Here is a 21,323-nt window from a genome sequence, read left to right as displayed (position 1 = left end):
CACTGAGGTAAGCAAATCGTAAACCCTGGACAGATGCTCATGAGCCATGGAAGTGTTGTTATCCATAGCGCTGTTTCTGCCCAGGGCTCTGGAAGTGCAGTCACTCCAAGTAAGCAAGAACTGTAACCCAGACAGGAAAACGAACCAGCAATAAAGACAAGCCCACTGAGGGATCAAAGCTTTGGTTAAATCATTCTTTCATTCAACATTTATTGAGCGCCTACTGTGTGCCAGGCACCGTGCTAGGCGCAGAAATACAGCGATGCATAAGATACAGTCCATGCCCTGAAGGGTTCACAGTCTAGAAGGGGAGACAAACGTGTAAACAAGTAAATTACAGTGTGATAAGTGCCACAAGAGAAGCATTTACAAAGAGCAGAGGTAGCCTGGAGGTGGGGAGGGGTATGGGGGTGGTCTTCCTGGAGGAGAGGGCCTTTGTAGGGGATTGTGAGAGATGAATAGGTGTTTGCCAGGCAGACAAGGCAGGAGGAGCGGGGGGAAAGGCATTCCAGTCTGAAGAAACAGCATGAGCGAAGGCACAGAGGCATGAAACTGCATGTCTTGAGGGGCGGGGAACTATCCTGGGGGTATTGCTAGAGTTGGTACCAAAGGCTGTGGCTGGAGAGGGAGGCAGCAGCAGGATGATGAGGGGAAACTGAGGGCAGGGGGCATCTCAGAGGCTCCCCAGAGGTAAGCAGAGTCTGAGGGAAGGCTTTGACCCAGGAAGAGAAGGCTACTGGTTGAGCCAAGGTATGCTTGCTCGAGGACCATCAGGGTCCTCACTGTGGCCCCAAAGGGACGTAGACCCAAGGCCAGAAGGGCTGAGTTGAAGGAGGGCTGAGCAGAGGGGAAGGGCCCAGGCCTAGGGTCCTGGAAGCTGCCACTGACTTGAGAGCTGTCCAGCTTTTGATTTCATCTCTCTGCTGTGCAGACCCCCTTCCCCCGCCAGGATGGGGCCAGGGGCCAAACGAGAAATGACATGGGAATGTCCTTGGCAAACTGCAGAGGGCCAGATGAATGTCTTAACTAACTAAAAGCAGAAAGGGTTGAGGATAAAGCAGAAGTTCCTAAGAATAAGGACCGTAATGAGAAAACCATGGCAGCCGTGGCAGACAATAGCTGTCTGTCCCCTGGGAAGGAACAACCCTGCTGGCCCAGGGCAGGGGTAGAGGCCACTGGGCGGGGCCAGGCCAGCTGTGCCGAGTGTGTGACCTGCAAGACTGGGGGCTGCAATCCCAGCCTCCTGGCGCCTCCTCAGCCTGAGGTTAAGTTTCCTTGGCAACCAGGACCCTGTCCCTTCCAGGCTGTAGGGGAGTCACCGAGGCAGAGATTGTCCACAGCCAGGCTTCCAGCCCTTTCTTCTTGCTTAGAAATGGCTCTGTTTGAAAAACGCCTTCATGGGGGACAGGTTGGGGCTGGGCAGGGAGGCTGGGGGAGGAGGGGCAGTGTCTTGGGAAACTAGAGCCCAGGTGCCCCTCTGAGTGACAGTTTCTCCAAGGCATCACACCTCAGGTGACTTTGGGGGAGCGACTTTCTTTCCCATTCTGGATGGGAGGAAGGGGAAGATGGATTCAACCTATTCATGGCTCCTGCGGCCTGATTCCAGGGGCCACAGTGAGTGAGGTCTCCACGACCTCACTGCCATCTCAGGGAAAAGGGAGGTGAGGAGGGGAGCCTCCTAATTAGCTCTGCCCTTGATGTCTCAGCCTCCCCTGACAGAGTCTCCAAGGCTTCGATCAGCCCCCTTCCTCTCGGCCTCAGGGTCTCATCGCCTCATCCCTCCTCTGCCCCGACCAGTGCTGGGGGGTGGTGCCCACTGATGGGCCGATGGAGGTGGTGCTGGCAGCAATGAGAGGGATGGTGTGGTGTGGTGATGGGTGGCCTCCCCACCATGGGGGGCGGGCTGGGCTGGGCTGGGGTCACTTGCTTTTGTGGAGGTCCTTCAGCTGGCGGAGCTTCTCCAGGAGCTGGGCCCGGGAGCAGCCATCGTCCCCTGTGGGGCCTGGGCTTGGCCCCAGAGCCTCCTGCAGCACCAGGCAGTGGGTCCTCAGGAACGGGTTATAGGCACGCTCCTCCCCTAGGGTGGACGGGCACTGCGGGAGGAGAAGCACCTGGGTTTCATGGGGAGAATCTGGAGAATAGACCCAACAAGGGAAGCCTCCCTACCCCCTGCCCCATCCCAGGGTCCAGGAGTTTTCACTGGAAGAGCTCTGGGGAGGGGCCTCTGGGGCCCATTGGTCCCAGCTCAGCAGAGAAGGGGTCCTGCTGGGGAATGCCCACAGCCCCTCCTAGACCCCCAGCCCCACACCGTGCTCTTGCGTTCCATCCGCTGCCTCTGCACCCACTGCATCTTCCTCTCCCGGGCCAGGTTTTCAGGCTCCACCACGCCTGCAAAGCCCAGGTTCTCCTCTGCGTACTCATGACCTAGGGAAGGCCATGGGGGCCAAGACACAGGGCAGAGAGGGATTGGTGGTGTGGTTAGAAAAAGTTCTCCCCACCACCCTCCAGTCTGGGCCTATGGATACCCAACTACCAGGAAGGAGGGGCAGGGCTACCAGGAAAGCCCCAGCCACGTGGAGTTGCTTCTCTAAATGTGGGCACAAGCCAGCCATGAGTGAAGAGGCAGAAGCAGTTCAAGGGGAAAACTTTAGTATATGTGCTGCCGAAGCGAGCACAGTTCAAGGGGAAAACTACCAGATGTGGAGCCAGGAGACCTGCATTCTAGCCCTGAGTCTGCCTCTGCCCAGCCGTGCTACCTCAGTCAGGTCACCTCTCTCAGCCAAAATTTTCTCATTTGGCAAGTAGAGAAAATAATAACGCCACTAGAACATTATGTGTTCCCAGTGCCTGGAACAGAGCCTGCTACATGTTAGGTGCTCAATAAAGTATCTGTTGAATGAATGAATGGATGAATATATGTTCTAAGGATTAACTGAGATATTAGTGAACATGTTTTAGAAACTGTGCCTGTGCAGTATACACATGCACGTACATAGGATGGATGGATAGTCTATGTATGTGTGTACAGACGATGGATGATGGATGCACGCTCTGTGGATATGAATGCAGGCAATGATCCATGCAGAGTGGATTTACTAGCTTCTCTTTGCTCATCAAGCAAAGGCTATTTTCTGTTCTAGACTCTGGCTATGAAAAATCAGCCACCTCCCAGGGATGCTCCGGGGCCTAAATGGCTCCCAAGAGGCTGTGAGCTGGCTGGCAGGGGCAGTTGGCTTAAGAAGCAGAGGTGTTACAGAGCCAGTACCCCCAAAAGAAGGCAACTCTATCCCCACTGCTAGAGTTGGCTCCCAGGAGCCACCAGAGGTGGAGCTGTGTCACCTCTGGGCCAGGAGCTGGGTCAGCCTAACCTCCAGGGTTAGGAGGGGCTGGGAGAAGAGGGAGGGGCACCTCACCAGGCCACAGCAGAGTGTCGTCCCCCAGCCCCAGCACGGTGTCCAGTGAGCTCAGCATGGTCTCTGCGGTGCCCTCAAAGGTCCGTCCTGGTAGGGTCGAGGGTATGTATAAGGTATATGATAACAAGCATGGTAAGGTACATGGAATGGGGTGGGGACCAGCTTGCACGGGTGGGGACCAGCCCTCAGTGGTGCCCCTGCCATGCCCACCCCAGGCAGCTACTCCTTCCCTCCCCCTGGGAGCTGAGCCCAAATGTTCACCCCTGATGAGCCCACTTAAAGGCCTCCATTGCACATATTGACATGTGGATGGAGAAGGGGTGCTGAACATTTAGGCTGAGTTCTAATGGCCCCAAGCCCAGTAGATGTAGGCCTGCTCTTTTCCATGGAGCACTTCTTTCTTTGCCTGTGCTGCCTCTGGGACTCCATGCAGCCTGGGACCTGTGATCCCCTCACCTGCAGAGCACCCTCTCATGCAGAGGTTCTCAGCTTTTTGTAACTAGTCTTGCCAGGCTCTACTCAGTGGAAACAAACACCCCTCTAGGTCTGTACTCAGTTACAGGCATTGTTTCACTCTGTTCATCCCCTGCAGGAAGTCATGAGGATATAAATAAAAATCAAGGTACATAAGTGGGAGTAACTGGCCAAGGCAACGTGTGTGCTGAAATCAAAGTCTTCATGCGCTGCATGGGACTGTGGCTGTCCTTGGGCCCCTGTCTTGGCCTCTTTCCCTCCTGTCCCCCTCCTCCCTCTTCCCTTTTTGGAGGACTCACCACAGCCAGAGAGGAAGAGCAGGTCCCCTGAGAAGAGGCAGGAGGGACCCTCATAGGGCTCCCCATCCAGCAGGTAGACCAGATGGCCTTGTGTGTGGCCAGGGGTGGCTAGAGCCTGGATCTGAAGCCGTCCCACGCTAACCACATCTTGATGACACAGGGGACTGAGAGCAATAGTGGAGAGATGGCACTAGAGCTTGTACCATGCTGATCCTCCCTCCCCCGCCCCTGCCCAGGCCCAAACGAATGGTCAATATGTAGGAGGGGAGTTTCCCCACCAGAGAGAGAAGGGAGAAGGTACCCCTAGTGCCAAGGGTGGGAATTCCTGGGGCCAAGTCCTCCCTTCTCTCTCTTTTGAGGGCTATGGCTGGGTCAGTTAGGGGAGGGGCAGTGCCTGTCTTCAGATGGGCTATGATCTGTTCTGTAAGGGCCTGGAAGGTCATCAGCAAAGATCCAACTGCTGATACCCTTGAAACATGTGACTGAAGGATGGGGTGAGGGAGAGGGCCCACTGTAGGGCCATCCCATCCCGGGGTCAGGGACTTACTGGGTGAGGTAGGGGATGCCATCCTGAGGGCTCCCATACACTCGACAGTCCTGGTGCCGCCGGCTGAGGTCACGGTTCCCTCCACTGTGGTCCCTGTAGAATGGCAGAGACAGATGGGCTTTGGGGGGCCACTGTACTGGGCCTCCTGGCTTCTGGGCTGAACCAGGCTGTCTACACCTCCTTAGGCCTTTGTTCAAGCTGTTCTCCTGCCCAGAATATTGTCCCCACAACTTGCCACCCCTCACCCCATCAACAAATAATGCCAACTGATATTCTGGGCTCTCAGCTCCAGGGTCATCAGCCTCTAATTCCTCCAAGTGAATCTGATCACACCCAACCTGTTACCTCTGCCCCCTGTACCTCATACCACTGCCACAGTTGTTATTGTTTGTCATCACTGTACACTTGCATGCAGGGCTGTCTCACCTATTGGACTATAACCTCTCTGAAGAGATCACAAGGTTTGCCCATGCCCCACACACATGCCCACAGGATGACAGATAAATGGCCGCCATGCCCTCCTCCCGGGCTTTAGGAGCCTGATAAGTGGAGGGTGAGAGAACTGCCCCTCCCCCTCCCTGTCTGCTGGGGACCCAGGGACTTCACGAGGATGGTGGGTGCCCACCTATCCTGACTTCCTGACCCTCAGCCCAGTCTGTTCTCATGGGACTCGGTCCTGACAAGCCCAGGCGGGGCAAGTACCAGCCAGGGAAGAAAGTCTGCACCCAGATCCTCCAACTCAGGCTCTTACCAGTGCTTGTGGGTACAGAGAATGGCAACCAAGGTAACGCCTTCCTTTTCAATGGAAGCCTGGGGGAGAGAGGAGGCAGTTAGACTGAGGAGCAGGAGGCAGAGGGAGACAGGGGTGTGGGTGCTGGGCGGAGAGGAGAGGAGAGGAAAGCAGAGAGAGCTGAGAGGGAGGCTAGAGAATGAGGCGGGGTGGGGAAGAGAGGGCTGGGGAGAGGGGACCACTGAGCCCCAGCATGGGCGCGTGTGAGAGGGGGCCTCGTGGTGGGGTAGACACAGACACAGACACAGACACACAGACACACACACACACACACAGACACACACACACACACACAGACACACACACAGAGGGAATGGAGGGAATGATGGAGAGACCCAGACATGACGGACAGAGGCAGGGAGAGAAGAGCGAGGGTCAGAAAGGAGGCTACAGAGAGTGAGACAGAAGCAAGCTCCCTAGACCACGAGCCCCGGGTCAGCACTGCTTTCCCTCTGGCTCTGATTCCACATGCCCCCCCCACCCCGCTTCCTCCAGCCAAGCCCTGGGCACTGACCCCTCCCCGATGCTGTGTCTGTGGGGGTCTCTGTGTGTACATGTTGTCTGTGTGTGAGTGCACTGGGAGAGGGAACATGCCATTGGCAGAGGGCAGGGTCAGCCTCTTTCCAACAAGGAGAAGCTGTCAGTCCTCCAGGTGACCCCAGGTACCCCTGCCCCTGTCCTCCCCTCACCTGTACAGCCTGAGGGTCTGAAGGGTCCACAGCCACAGCCAGCCGGGCCTGGGTGTCGATGATGAGGTAGCTGTAGTTGTCAGAGAGGACAGGGATGGGAAGCACCTTCACTCCTGGGGAACAAAAATGGGCTGTGGGTAGGGTGATGGGGCAGGGAGCCCAGCAGTCGGGGGTATGAGATGGGGAGTAGGCAGGGAGGGTGGAGGGGCACAGCTTGGGGCGATGCTGGCTCAAGTTGTCCAGAGCTCACCGTTGAAGAGGCGGGGCTGGGTTCTGGAGTGGCCTTTGGGGTAGCGATTCCGAGCCCTGCGCAGCTGCTGGCGGTAGAAGAGGTACCCGAGCCAGGTGCGGGTGTACAGACTGTACCTGCAGGGTGGGACGTCTGTGCTCAGCCCCACTCCCCAAGCCCTGGACCCTCCGTGATGCCCAGGCCCCACGTCTCCACTCCCTTGGTCACCCCCTGAGTCGATGCAACTTCACCATCACTTATCTTGTGCCTACTGTTTGCCCTGCTTAGTGCTCAGGACAAGAAGGACAATGAGACAGACTCTGAGCTCGCTGCTCACCAGGGGAGATGTGAAGTAAGGAATTCACAGAAGAGACCCAGAGGGTGAGGGGTTTATTTGGTGAAGGGAGTATAGGAGTTAGGAAGCTGAAAGGAGATGGGAAGAATATTTTAGGAAGAGCAGTGGTGCGTCACAACCCTGCACAGGGCTAGGTGAAGACCAGATTCAGTGGCCCCACCACCACGTTTGAGGCTCAGCAGGTCTATATGGGGCCCCGGAATTTGCATCTCTAACAGGCTCCAGCTGGTGCTGAAGCTACTGGCCCAGGGACCACAATTCTGAGAATCACTGGGGTAGAGGAAACAACAGGCCAAGGCCAGGAAGCAGGGAGACTATAGAAAGTTCTATTTGGCTGTTTGGTGGAGGAAACAGGCAGAGGTGAGGCTGGACAGGCTGACCAACTGCCTCCCTCCAACTGCCACCATTCCAGGCCATCTCAGGCTACACAGTGAAAAGGAGGCACAAGGAATGGAGGGGACTTGCGAGTGACAGGCCACCAAATACAGGATGCCAGCACGCAGGGCTGGCTTCACAGTGATTCAACTCGGCCGTCACATAGGGCCCTCCACTTGGTATAATACTCTGCTGTGGCCATCTTGAAATTCTCAGTGATTTTCTCTTTGAACTTGTGTCTTATAAGTGCAGTCTGATGGGACAAAAGGACATGCACTCGAGATAACATGTGTCCACCCTGTTTCCTTGCTGCTTCTCCCTGACACAGCACATTTGCAACACCCCCGAGCACAGAATTCTGGTGCACCCACCATGGGTGGAAATTCAAGACTCAGGGTGAGTATAGATGAGTAACGGGGGATGGTGGGTACTGGCTAGCCTGAGAGGCCACGCTTTTGGTTCGAACCAAAATTTACTTCAAATGCATCAAGAAGGCAATGATGTTCTAAGAAACAAAAATGACCGAGGAAACCCTATGGTGTCGTTTCTTATCATGTTACTTCCCTGTCGGGTCCCACTACTGAGGCTGCGAGTGCTGCTACAAAAGGAAAGGGAAAGGGGCAACCAACATGTCCTTTTCCTTCCAGCCCTTCCTTGCTCATCTGAGAGCTGAAGGCAGGGAGCGCTGGCAGAATGTGTGTGTATCAAGAAGTGAAATGAAGCGGGCTGGATGTAGCTCAAGTGGTAGCTCAAGTGGTGCTCAGCATGCACAAGGTCCTGGGTTCAACCCCCCGTACCTCCCCTAAAACTCCATCAATAAATAAAACTAATTACCTCCCCCCAAATTAATAATAATAATAATAAAATAATAATAAAATAATAATAATAATAATAATAATAATAATAATAATAATAATAATAATAATAATAATAATAAAAGAAGTGAAATGAAAACAGCTGAGCTAGTTCTGTGCCACCACACTTCCACTGTTCTGATGAGAACACGACCCATTCCTGGATACAAGCTAAGAAATGTGTTACGTAGTTTCAGGGATTCCACATATGAGTTAAATGTATTTATATTTGCATTAAAAACTGCCATGGCAGGGTATCTAATGAATGGCATAATTCATGCTAATCATTGAGATTTTTAATCTTTCTCTACTCAGAATGACATTAAGTAGCAAATTAAAAACATCACTGCAAGTCAAGAGAGAGATCATGGCACCTCTTTCTTGCTTTTTTTTTCAGAACAGGAATAATTTATTTCTATGAATATGATTTTAATAATAGTCCCTAAGTATTTAGTAATCAAAGTTTTCTCCAAATCAGGAAAAGAAATCCAAAGTGATTAGCAAATATTTTGTGTGTATATACATACATATAATCTTTCTATAAAGATTTTTCAACTTTGAACTTTTAAGTGATGGAAGCAGTGAAGGACTCAGTACCAAAGTACATTTTGACATTTTGATAAGGGTTTTTCAGGTCAATTAACTCAGCTTCTGGGAGGCTCCAAATTCCATTTTACACTGGGCCCTGGGAAGTATGAGCAGGAGCTGTCTCAGGCCCTGGGCTCTTGGGAGGGCAACCAAGGCTGGGGAGGGGCTAGGGTCAGTCAATGCTTAGGGTTACACAGCAAGGCAGTCAGAAAAGGGGGTGGAATTCTGGCTGATTAAGCCTAAGACCAAAAAGTCATGGTGAGGATGTGGTTGAAAGACCCTAAACTCCTACAGGGGTTTACCATGTCTATGTTGGGGAGGGGGCATCTCTCAGGCTCCTTCGGGAAGAGCTAGCCGATTTGTCTGCAATTTGATCAAAACCTTACAGGTTTCTAGAAACAATTCAAATCTTACAGGTTTCTAGAAACAATTCTAGAGACAATTCACAAAGGTGAACCATTGCTGTCCTGGCTCTGTGCTCCCATGCACTTGTATCAGTGGGGAATTTGGACACACCGTGCAGGGGTTTTGCCATCCTTTATTTGTCTTTATGCCTGTTTTTCGTAAGCCCTCTTTGTTTTATTTTTAAATCCATTTCAGCCACTTCATACTTTCACTCATTCCACAATATTTAGTGAGGCCTTGCTGTCAGCCCACGGTGGGCACACAATGAACAAGGCAGAGTCCTCGCCCTCTTGCAGCTTATATTCTAGTGGGACAGACAGAATAATAACCATATTGTCAAGTGAAGATGACAAAATAAACAGGACAAAAGGAGAATGAGGACAGGAGCTGCTATTCTGTCTGGTAGTCACAGAAGGCCTCTTTGAGGAGGTGACATTTCCAAGAAGTAAGGGAGCAGGCCGTGTGAGAGTCTCGGGGAGGCTCACCAAGAACGGGCAAAATCCCCCAGAGGGAGGGCGGGAGCTCTTGGGGGTTGCTAATTCTCTCCTTCTCCCTGCTGTGCTGTCCAAAAGACAGAGGTTAGCCACAACACAGATGCACAACCAAAGGGGATTGGATGGAATCACCTAAATATCCTGGATTGGACTTTAGACCAGAAAAAGAATGTGAGGGGACAATGAAATTTCAGTGAAGTCTAGAGAGTAGTTAACAGTTTGTATGGAAGTTAATTTCTTGGTTTTGATCACTGTACTGTGGTTATGAAAGATGTTAACATTTGGCGGAGCTGGGTGAGGGGTATGTGGGAATTCTTTGTATAAATTTTGCAAGTCTGAAATGATTTCAAAATGAAAGGTTTAAAATAATAAATAAAAAAATAAAATCACCCTTTCCTCTGTACCCTGGCACCACCTCACATCCATGCCCAGAGTCCTATTCCCAAATTCATTTTTTCCTCCTCAGGCTTATGGAAAGTACAGGGGCTCTGGCAACAGAAACCTCTGGGTTCTAGTCATGGCCTGGCCCATTCTTGCTCTGAGACTCTGGGCAAGTCAATGGTCTCACAGATCAGGGTCCTCATCTAGAAAATGGTGGTACCATGACTTACCTTGCAGGACTGTGTGAAGATTAAGTGACTTAAAACCAGATGACAAATGTTAACATTCTCCAAGGGCCTGGTGGGTGGAAGGTGTTTAGCAACTGCTGTTTCCTTCCCAAATTCAGCCAGGCACCCCTTACAGCTGCTACCACATGGCTGTCCGCATCTGGGAGGGACCAGTCAATGTTCCCCATCTTCCCTTACTGGATGCTTATCATAAGGGCTTTGTCCCCCAGTGAAGGTCAAGATGCACGAGGGCAGGGACTGTGCGCAAAGAAGCCCTGCTCTTTCACTGGCTATATTTAGCAAATATTTACAGTACATTGCTGGACAGGGTGCAGATGGAGGAGAACAAGGCAGATGGCTCCCTGCCAACGTAGTGAGAAGAACAGCCAACAGACACTAAACTGGAAAAAAAACAACCAACTGGCGAGCAGTTCACTGCCATCTGAAGGGAATATGTCTTACTGTAGACGGTGGTCGGGGAAGTCCCCTTCTCTGATGGGGACACTTGAGCTGGGAAAAGACAGAAGAGGGAGCCAGTAGCGTAGACTGTCCAGGGGTAGGTGGAGCGGTGCAGCACCAACACCCCAGGGCAGGCACGAGTAGGGCGTGTTCTAGGAGTTGCCTGGAGGCTTCGAAGTCTCTAGGCAGGGACAGAAGGGGCGGGAACTGCCAGAGAAGGAGTCAGTGAGGTGGGCAGAGGCCAGGCCACGGACAGGGAGTGGGAAACTGCTGGTGTGTTTTCAAGTGGGGAAGCATATGCTCCGAGTTCCCTTTCTAAGAGCTTGCTCAGCTGCTGTGCAGAGGGTACAGTGAAAGGGAGCAGAGTGGGAGGTGGCAGGAGAACCAAGTCACTAGGTGGTGGAGATGACAAGGGCCTGTACCAGAGCAGGTGTTGGAGATGGAGAAAGGTGGGGGTGGCTGCCAGACCTGAGATCCGTGCCAGGCTTGGAGGCGGGGGCAGGACAGGGTGGCCCTGGTGGGCCTGAGGTCTGGATCACTGTGCAGAGCAGGGGGAGGGGCCTGAGGACTAGGGATGCCTGGCCACTCTTCCTGGGCCCAGTCCTTCCCTGATAATGACTTCTTCATGACTCTCTCAAGTCCCTGAGCTCCGGCTCCTCCTCCATCTGCTGGTTGGCTGTATCACAGTCACCAGAGTCCATGACCGTGCTTGTCAGCTCTTCCTCCTACAGCCTCTCTTTCTGGGAAAGGCCCTGTCAGCCTCCTAGTTACACAACTTGAGCACCCAATTAACCCCTTCCCCAGCATACGTGACCCAAACAGGATTCCTTTCAATTTCTCTTTCCACCCCCACCACATGGACTCACCCCTGGGAACAAGCCCTAGAAGCTCTTAGCTGGGCCCTGACCAAAGCTTCCTTTATCCAGCTCTCTGCTTCTGAACCAAACTGCAAACCATCAGCAAACATTTAAGTTCCTAAAGCCCCACCTTTGACTGTGATCTGCTTCTACTCAAAAGCCTTCAGTGGCCCCCTGCTGCTGACAGGCGAGTGTCCAGCCCCTCATCAGGCCCTCTGTGAACTGGGAGCAGGTAAATCTCTGCCCCTTTCCCCTATATTGCCCAGTGAAAACCCTGTGTTCAGAGAGCAAACAAGCAGAGACCCCTAAATGTCTGTCAATAGTTCATGGATAAATACACAGTGATATATTCAGACCATGGGAAACTACACAGCCAGGAAAGTGAATGATCCAGCACATTAGCTCTCAGCCTGCACAAAACTCAAACACATAAGGTTGAGCTAACAGAGAAGCCAGACAACCTGACAATATTTATGTAAAATGCCAAGGCCTGCAAAACCATCATTTGTATTGTTTAGGGATACAGATGTACGTAGTAAAAGAATAAAGGCCGCTGAGGGGACAGTCTGCTAACGTGCATGTTAGCAGGGTTAACTCAGGGGCAAAGAGGAGGTGAGCTGGGGAGTGGGCACCAGGCTTCAGAGGGTCTATAATATTTTCTTTCTTAAGCTGGGAGGTAGGGGAATTGCTCTATTATCTGTCTTCTTTTGAATGCTTGAAATAACTCACTAAAATTTCAGACCGGCAGTCCTTTCTGGCTCCCACAGGTCTCAGCCTGGAATACCCTCTAGGCCTTTCTACTTACTGGAATTCTAAGCGTCCTTCAGGGCTGGGCTCAAATCCGGCTCCTGATTATCCTAGCAGAAAGCTGCCTTCCTTTGCTCCATCTGGAGCAGTCAGCCTCTCCCCGAGCCTCGGGGAGGAGCTAAGAGCCTCAGGGCTGGACCTTATCAGCTTCTACCTGGTGCCCTAATCAGCACCATGCAGCAGGGAGGTGGTCACCAGCCTGCTCCTTACGGCTCCTCTGCACCCCTGTGGCTGCCCCCAGCATAGAACTGGTACTCACAAAATGCTGGCTAAGTGACCAGGAAAGGCCAGTGTAGGGCCAGGCATGCGGGTATTGAAGCAACTGGGCACAGAAAGCAGACTGCCAACTCCGAGGCCCCATGCCGCTGGCCCCGTGCCAGGTTGGCAGACCCTGTGAAGCCCAGCGGGGGCGTCCAGTGCCCGGGTTACTGCCTCCTTGGCCCCTGCTCTTCCTCCCCCTCCCCCCTCACGCCCCACTTCACCCACCTGCTTCAAAGTCCCTCCCCTCTCCGGGCTCTACCCACAGACCTCTGTTAAGCAGGTCACCTAGACCCAAGGGCATGGGTGGGGCTGTGTCACTGGGGCACAAAATCCCAACTTCCCTGGCCCTCGGGTCTGGGCTGGATAGGGAGTCACAGTCCTGGCTCTGCCTGTACAGATCAGAGTGTCTCTCTGGAGCCCATTGGCTTCAACTTTAATAATATTGACCTTTTCCACAGCTTTCCTAGACTCCACCTGTGAGCTAAGAAGTGCCTCCCATCAATTATTTCCTGTCATCTTCCAAGCAACCCTGAGGCAGGGACTATTATTTTCTCCATTTTACAGACAAGGACAATGAAGCCCAAAGAGTGGGAAGGGATTTATTTGCTCAGAATCACAGAGCAGTGAGTGGTGGGGCAGAGATTCACCCCGCTGACCCCAGAGTCCACCCTCTTAACCGCTAAAATCTTCCCCAAGTCCCAAGAGAGGATAGGAGGAGATGAATGAGCCTGGACTATTTGGGGCCAGACCCAACTCTTTGAGGCCCTTTGCTGGGAAAGCTGATCTGTCAGAGTGGTTACAGAGTCCCAGACACGAAGCCCAGGGCCTGGCCTCTGGAACCTCCTGGAGCACTAGTTTTAGTCTCTGAGACACAGACCCCTTTGAGAATCTGGTGAATGGTGTGAATTCTCTCCCTGGACCAACTCGTTACGTAGGCAGCATTTTGCCAAGGACTGCAGAGGGTCAGAGACGCCCGTGGCTCTCAGGAGAACCGGAGAGTCCTGAAGACCCCTTTGAATCTGAGCTCTGCAATTCTCCATCCTGGACTTAGACTGGGTGGATGGTTCCACAGGGAGCATCGTGAGCCAGATGGAGAAGAGAATTTAGGGGAAAAGATGGGAAAATGCAAAAGTGAATGAGGCCCAGGGAAGAACTCGGTCTTCTATCTCTTATCTGAGCACTCCTCCTCTCTGAAAGCGCACCTGAGCCCAGAAAGTTCACATGACTTACAAGATGACATTGACCACCCTCCCTCCAGCAACCCCCGCAGGGCCTGATGTGGGATTCAACTCTCTGCCATAGGCTCTCCAGGCTGGGTCAGAATGTACCAGAATGCATCAGAATGATCTGCGGGTGCTGACAAAACAAAGATTCTGACTTTTTCCTCTTTTGCTATGCTGCCCCCCTCCTGAATTCTGATTCAGCAGTTCTGTGGCCCAGAACCACCCACTGTCACCTCACCAAAAAGAAAAGAAAGTTTCCTAATTGGTCCTCTGGGACCCAGATGGGAGACAGAAAAAACACTGTGCAGGGCAGGGCTGAAGTCGGCAGCAGGCCTGGGGGCGGCCTTGAAGGTGCCTGAGGGACCCTCCCTATAGGGTCAGGGCTGCAAGACACAGCACCAGCCATCCCAGTGAGGGGTCATGGGCATACCTTTTACTCCTCGCCTCACTGAACCAGAGTGTGGCTTCTCTGGTATCTGAGTCTGAACCTCCAGCCCCATGGGAGGCCATATGGGACAGCTGGGGACAGTGAGACACAGCCTCTCCCCCACCCCTTCCTTTTGACCTGCAGCAGAGAACACACAATGAACTCTTCTCCCCCTCCTCCCTCAGGCAGTCTCGTCATCCAGGCAGCCCTGAGACAGGCTGGAGGGTTGTCTGTCCCAGCTGGGATCTGGCCCTGGACTCTACTGGGATCACAGGCCAGCCCAGGCTGGGAGGCCTCTGGCACTGGGTGCTTTGGGCTTCTCCTGTCATGCCCCCCAGGACCCAGCATGCCTAGGCTTTGCATCTGAGCAGCGACAGGCAATCTTTATGAAACCAAACCGGAAATGCCTGTCTGAGGGCCGAGGGACCTGGATGGTCACCAGGACACAGAGTCCTGCTGGAGTGGAGCCTGCTCTGAGGCCCCTCAGGAACAAATTGAGCTGTTCAATGTTTCACACTTTCTCAAACCTGAAGAAAGTGAAGAATATGAGACAGCTAAAAGGCCCTAGAGGGTGAGAGTTTCCTGAAGCTGCCAGCAGGTCTGCAGGGTAGCAGGGACAACTTCCCCAAGCCCAGTTGTGGGACCGTGCCTGTACAGGTCAAAGCACAGGCCTGACTGGGAGACCACAGTCCTCTGCAGACTTCGCAGCCCCCTCCAGATGTCACCCATCTTTCCCAGAGGGAGGAGGAGTTGCTGCTGAGGGCTCTCGGGATCAGAGGCACAGTCACTGCTGGCGGCCTCTCCTCCATTTCTCAGTGCTGAGCGGGAGGCCTGGATTATTTTTGTCTCCTTGCCTCAAATCCCAGGCCACCTGCTCAGTTGAGGCCCCCGGGTTTCCTTTGGTTTTAGTTTTAAGCTATTTCTTTCGCCTTCCCCTGCCACTCTCCATCACCCCAGTCCCAGGCCCTCTTGATTTAGTCCTGTTCCCTGGGCTAGGCCTGTGGCAGTCCAGTGAGGGAATCACACCTGTGAACACTTAATGCAAGAATGAGGAAGAATATGCAATGAAAGCTTTAGGAGGGGAAACAGTGCCAGGGGTCACTTTGGAGGCAAAGATGAATTCTGGCTGGGGAAGCTGGGCAGGCATCGTGGAGGAGGTGGCACCTGGGCCAAGCTTTCCATTCATTCAAAAACACTTTAATAAGGGCCAACTCTGTGCCAGGCACTGTTCTGGAAGCTGGGATACAGTAGTAAAATGTTTCTTCCCTCATGTGGCTTATATTCTGGTTGCGGAGAGAAACGATGACATGTACCATGGAAAAGAATACAGCAGGGTGGAGTAAGAGAGTACAGGGGTGAGGGCACCGCTATTTTTACACAGGGTGGTCAGGGCAGGCCTCTCTAAACAAGGTGAAATTTGAGCAGAGTCCTGAAGGAACCAAGGCACAGCCATGAGACTATCTAGGGGAAGAAGGTTCTAGTGAGAGAGAACAGCAACAGAAGGGCTTGGAGGTGAGACTGTCTCAGAGTGTTTGAGGTTGAAGCCAGAAGGAGAAAGGTGAAGGGCATACAAGGTGAGGTAGGGGATGGGCAGGTCACTCTGGGCCTTTGAGCAATTTGAAGGGATCTAAACAGAGAAGTGACCCATTTCTGACTTGAATCTTAACAGGTTCATCCTGGTTGCTGTGCTGAGAATGCTTTGAGGGTACAAAGGGCTGACGGAAGCTGTCAATTGAGGAGGTCAGGTGAGAGGTGACCATGGGTTGGCCCAACATTGTAGCAGCAGAGGTGGGGATAAGTATTCAGATTTTGGATATATTTTGAAGATCAGCTCTGACAATGCAACCACATTTGACAAGTAGGGATGCAGGGAGGAAGAAAGGTCTCGCAGGCCCTAGACAGGAATTACAGAAAGATGACACACGGCCTGGGGAAGATGGGGCTGGACAGTCTGGAGGGGGTGTGGGAAGCCTTCAAAGGGCTGGTGAAGAGTGGGGACTCTATTCCGTAGGCAAAGTGGCCTGGGGAAGGGGGCACCTGTTTGGAGTCATGCTTTGGAAATGAACTCAGCAGCAGAGGGGAAGCTGGGTCGGGGGAGAGCAGAGGGGCCACTGTGGATGCTGGCGCTGCAGCTCTCCAAGGTCCCGTGGTGGCCCAGCCCACTGCCTCTACACGACCTTCATTTGGGCCAGCGAGTTACTTACTCAAGGGCTTTCAGCTCAGGAACCTTACATCCATTGAAATCAAGCCAGTGGGCATAACTGACCCTAGAGAAGGAGTTTCCACTTGCAGAAGTGGAGCAAGCAAGGTTTGTCCCGGGATAGCTGGTTTTACTTGGGGCAGGAGGTTCAAGCAAGATCCTCTATGTCAAGGAATGAAGAGGGCGCTTGGTCATGGAGGGTGGAAGGGCTTTGTCAGCTAGGACTGTCCATCCTCAGAGGCTGCCACCATCCACTTTCTCAGCTCTGCAAGACATGCCCAGCCCTGCATGCACGCAAGCACCTGCCCAGCCTGGTTCCCCATTCACCCCTACTCTGCAGACAGGGGCTCTGCTCAGGGCTCGTTATCTACTCAACTCTCCTCAACTACCACTGAGAAGGCAAAGGGGAAGTGGGGCACAAAGCAGAGGGCACACGTTGGGGAGCACACACTCCTGATCCCAGCATCCTCGGGCATACTCTGTCACTCCCGGGGAAACTGTCATGCCCTGCCTCCTTCCAGTTAGGGCTCTGCTCACACGCTCCTCTCCCCAACTCCTTGAGAACAGCAACCATTTTATGCTCGTATCAGTGATCCCACAATCCTGACCCAGGGCAGTCAGGGGTTCCCTGAATGAATGAAGGGATGTGGGATTTCCTGCTGGGTGGTGGGCAGGATAGGCTTGGAAGACAGAAGCATGTAAGGAAGCTCCAGAAAGAGCCATGGCCCGGCGCCATGTACTCTACCTCTCACCCATCCCCCATGCTACAGAATGAGAAATTGCTAACATTTCCTGAGCACTTACTACACGCCGGGCCCTGTGTAATTATGTGCACAATTTCATTTGATCCTTACAGTAGCCCTGTGAGGTAGGCACAGTTGGCATTCCCATTTTATGGATGTAAACAACTGAGGCACAGAGAGGCTGAGTTATTTGTCTGAGGTCACATGGCTACTAAGCCACAAAGCTGGGATTCAAAAGTGGATCGGTCTGACCCTGCATGCTATGTGCTTAACTACTGCTTGCACTGCCTCCTAGGCCCTGCAGAGTCCCAAATGCATGAGTCTACCTCAGATTAGCCCAGATCAACCCTCCATTGTACCCAGTTATCCCCCTCCCAAGACGATGGTGCTTATGTTTGAGGAAAGCCCTTAATAACATTGTCAACAGCGGTGATTATTATTATTAGTGATAACGTCAACAACCACTCTCTCCCCGCCATTGCTTCCTACTGCCACCGTCCACTTTTCAGTCCCAATAGGACCCTCTATTTGTGGTCCTCTTGGCCACATGTTTAGGGTGGAGTGTGCCCCTGCACGCTGCCCCTCCCCATCATGTCCTGTCCCCTCCCACCCCCCTCCCGCTCCATCCTTCCTGGAGGCACCCTCACGGCATCAACACCTGCCCATTTCCCTGAGCCGGTTTCCTGCTAACACTCCCTGTCCCTCCCAGCAGCCAGTGGCCTCTCCCCCAAGGGACTGGACTGATTGTTTCCCAGACTCTGGAGGGGCCGGATCTGGGATTCTGATTCCTGGCACGCCCTTCTGCTCTGCAAATTTGGGGAGTTGATTCAAATGCAAACTTGAAATTCAGACACAGGAAAACTGAATTCCAAAGAAGCTCTCTGAGAATTCCAAGTTTGGGGATTTAGAAACTCTCAGATGCCAAGTTCTGAGAACACTCAAGGGTTCTGGGGTGGCAATCTTGGGAATTCTGATCTCAGGACTTCTGATCTCAGTTCCTTGTGGAAACTTCTGTTTTTCACTTCCTCAGGCCATCTGTATGACTTCAACATTACCAGTTTTGAAAGCTAGTAGATTTTAAAATCCCTCCCAAATAGAGCTATACAATTCCCAGGAACTTTGTGAAAAGAAATGTTTTTTAAATCCCCAATATGAAGATATTTAAATATTTGTAAATCTCATTATTTCAATGCTATTTACAGAGCAATGGTGACTTAGCTGAAGGATTATCGGGAACGTGACCAATGTTTGGGCTATTAGAGATGTGAATGCCCCAAAAGGCACACACAGAGGACTCTCCCTCCTCCCCTCACTCATGTTTTTCCTGTTTTTCTCCCACTGGGCCCTTATATCTCTATTTCTTAGACTGAGTGTAAGTAGAATCCTAGGGCTGAAGCTTCTGGGATATCTGGGATGGTCTGGAGAGAAGGGATGAATTGTACAATGTCTCTGAAACTCAGGAAATTCCCGGCTTAGGTCCTCCCCGAAACTGGCCTGTGGCCAGGGCTTCCACAGTTCTCATACCCAACATCACTGTCCTTAAACTGGGGCTTGAGGTCTTGCACCCTGGCCCTGTTGGTAGCAGGAAGGGATTAGGGGCCCTAGAAAGCCTTCCTCTTGTGGCTCCTTCTTGCCTTCTTAGTGTCTCTGCGGCAGAACAGAACTTCTTAACCACCCTTGCCTGGCCCAGGAAGGAGTAGGAGCCGGGGGGAAGGGAAGAGTGAGAACTGGGATGGGGTTGGGGGTCAGAAAGGAAAAAGTCATTGGAGGTCAGAGAACCATCGGCAAGTCAGGTGGAGTGATTAGGATCGGATTTCACAGCCTGGGGCTTCTGACACAGGCCAGGTTAGGGAGAAGGAAGGAAAGGGACAAACGGACCCACAGAGTTGAGACTCTCTCGCTTGGGAAGGAAAAGCTTACATTGAGTGGTGGGGAGCTGATTGATGGGGAGAGGCACAGGGACACATGGAAGGAGCTGGCGGTTTCAAGTGACACTAAATGGTCTGAGGCATTCCTGCTTTCCCGCACCTGCCTACTGGAGGAACTTGGGGTGGGGGGGAGATCCGGTGTTCTTGCACCTGCTCTTTTTTCCCAGCTCCCTTGCCTCCAGCCCCTCATTTGGCTCTTTTCTCCAGATGTCCTCTCAACGCCCCCTTTCTCTGGCTACTCTGGCCTGCCCCTCCAAATCTTTCTCCAGCCTAATCCAATTTTCCACCCCCAACTTCTTCTTTTCCTCAATCCCCCCAAGTAAGTGGCTTCTTCAGCCTGCCTCCCTGATTGCTCTTTTCTGGCCCCAGATCCCCCAGCCCTAACCCCGTCAGAACCCCTAAGCCCTTCTCCGGCACCCCTCCTCAGTCCCCTTTCCCAGCGCGTCTGCCTTCCCGAGCCCTGCATCCCGCCAGAGCCCGGCACAAACCCGATTCGGAAGAGCAGCCGCTTGCTACGCGCCATGAACAGGCCGCGGAGGGTCCGCCGCGCTCGGCAGCTGCGGGGGCTCGCGAGCAGTACCAGGACGAGGAGCAGCAGCCCGCAGCTGGCGACCCACAGCCACGGCGCAGGCCAGCCTTGCCAGGCCATGCTGGGGGCAGGCGCCCGCAGCGGGCCAGGGGGCGGGGCGGGGCGTTGCTAGGCGACGGCTCAGCCGAGGCCCCCACACGGGGAACCTGCAGGGTTGGGGCCCCGCCCCCTGCGCCGGCCCGCTGAAGGACTGGGGGCGTTTTGGCCCCGCCCCGTCATTGACTCGCGGTGGAACCCGCCCACTTGCCACCCTCGGCCGGGCGCACGCCCCTAGTGCCACAGGGCAGGAGGCGGCCTGGCCCCGCCCCCGGCTGGCCGGCCAGGAGGCGGGGCTGGAGCGGGCCTCTGACCTGCGCTAATCCCGGTATACAATCTTCAGAGTCCCGGGCTGGCCCCATACCCTCCCACCTTCCCCCAACAGGGAACTCAAGGAGAGGCCCTGGAATGGTCCTCTTGGCGGGAAACCATAGCCTCGTAAACTTTTTCAGCTGGAAGGTTGCTACCTGGGAGATCACATGGTTCGGCTGCCATTCATTCATTTATTCATTCACTGAATTAATTTTCTGTGTCCTCCTTTGTGCCAGGCACTATGCCAGGCTCTGAGGATGCAAGGGTCAAAGATACAGTGTCTGCATTCCTGGAGCTACCATCTAGAATCTAGTGGAGAAACCAACCAAATAAGCAAACAAATATAATTATATATGTATTTATGTTTATACATACACATGTTTACATATACACATACATACCTACCTGTGTGTGATTACAAATTATGGTGCTATAAAGCAAGCAAACAGAGGGTGCAATGAAATGGAGGACAGAGAGGGCCAATTTAGATGGGAGAGGGCCTCCCTGAGCAGGTGACATGTGAAACATTCTCTGAAAGATAAGAGGCCACAGAGGCTGAGAGAGAGTGATTTGACCAAACTTATACAGCAATGCGTGGCAGAGGCAGCAATAGGACCCAAGGTATCCCAACTCCCAAGCCCAGTGGGATTTCCACATCACTAACCCACCTCCCTCACCATGCCGCCTTCCGGATGGGTCCAGAAGTTGTTAAGGTCAGCAGGTTGGAAGTACCTGTAAAGACAGGCATGGTGACATCTACATATTGAGGTAAACCAGAGCTAGGGCTGGGCTTCTGGCTCCAACCTCAGCCCTGGCCCAGCACAGGGAGGAAAGCAAATCAGCAAAGAGTGAAGGTAGCTATCACTCCTGCTGGGATGGGAGATGGTTAGGGAGGGCATCAGGTGAAGGAATGCCCATTTTCTCCCAACCACACATTTTCTCTTTCCCTCTGATGTACTCTGATTAGATAGTTTGACTGAGTCCCCAGTGTGGAGTGTTCAGAGGTATAGGATCATTACACACAGTTAATTGGAGGCCTCTTCCCTGCCCCATAGAAAAGCTAAAAAATGGGTTAAATTATCCCCAAACTGAATTGTAATCCCAAAACCTAATCCCCGGTTTCATTCAGTAACCCTAGACGTGGCGTTTCTCTTAGGCGGATATATCTTAAGGGCCAGAGCTATAGCCTGTTTCTTCCCTGTTTCCTTACCCACAGTTCAGCTTTTTCTCACTGCTTGGTACATAAAAGTTCTCAATAAACAAGAACCAGAATTGAATTAAACCCCTGTGTGTGCTGCGGAGGAGGTGGAAGGGTGAGAAGACTGACAAGCTAGTTTTTAGAAAGCCCTTCTAGGTCAAGG

At 52.9% G+C, this 21,323-nt stretch overlaps 1 protein-coding gene across 1 annotated transcript; it reads right to left on the bottom strand.

The window, feature by feature from the left end:
* Positions 1–190: 190 nt before the first annotated feature.
* On the bottom strand, positions 191–19,797 carry LOC105064009 (PNKD metallo-beta-lactamase domain containing). The gene is made up of 9 exons (XM_074364291.1): positions 19,514–19,797; positions 6,463–6,578; positions 6,213–6,325; positions 5,485–5,543; positions 4,734–4,826; positions 4,187–4,350; positions 3,414–3,500; positions 2,309–2,424; positions 191–2,093 (listed from the first exon to the last, which is right to left on the bottom strand). The coding sequence occupies exons 1-9, from the start codon at positions 19,672–19,674 to the stop codon at positions 1,920–1,922; spliced, it is 1,083 nt and encodes a 360-aa protein (XP_074220392.1). The 5' UTR covers positions 19,675–19,797; the 3' UTR covers positions 191–1,919.
* Between the last annotated feature and the right edge of the window lie 1,526 nt (positions 19,798–21,323).

This window comes from Camelus bactrianus, chromosome 5, assembly GCF_048773025.1.
Source record: "Camelus bactrianus isolate YW-2024 breed Bactrian camel chromosome 5, ASM4877302v1, whole genome shotgun sequence".
Taxonomy (NCBI): domain Eukaryota; kingdom Metazoa; phylum Chordata; class Mammalia; order Artiodactyla; family Camelidae; genus Camelus; species Camelus bactrianus.
The sequence above is the reverse complement of the archived record's forward strand: the minus strand, read 5'-3'. Positions and strand labels throughout refer to the sequence as shown.

Excerpts from the sequence above, each read along its gene's own strand:
- LOC105064009 (XM_074364291.1), bottom strand. The coding sequence starts at position 19,674 with ATGGCCTGGCAAGGCTGGCCTGCGCCGTGGCTGTGGGTCGCCAGCTGC. Across the intron at positions 6,326-6,462 it reads CCAGCCCCGCCTCTTCAACG|GAGTGAAGGTGCTTCCCATC; the intron begins GTGAGCTCTGGA and ends TTTGTTCCCCAG. Across the intron at positions 2,425-3,413 it reads CGACACTCTGCTGTGGCCTG|GTCATGAGTACGCAGAGGAG; the intron begins GTGAGGTGCCCC and ends GGCCTTCCCTAG.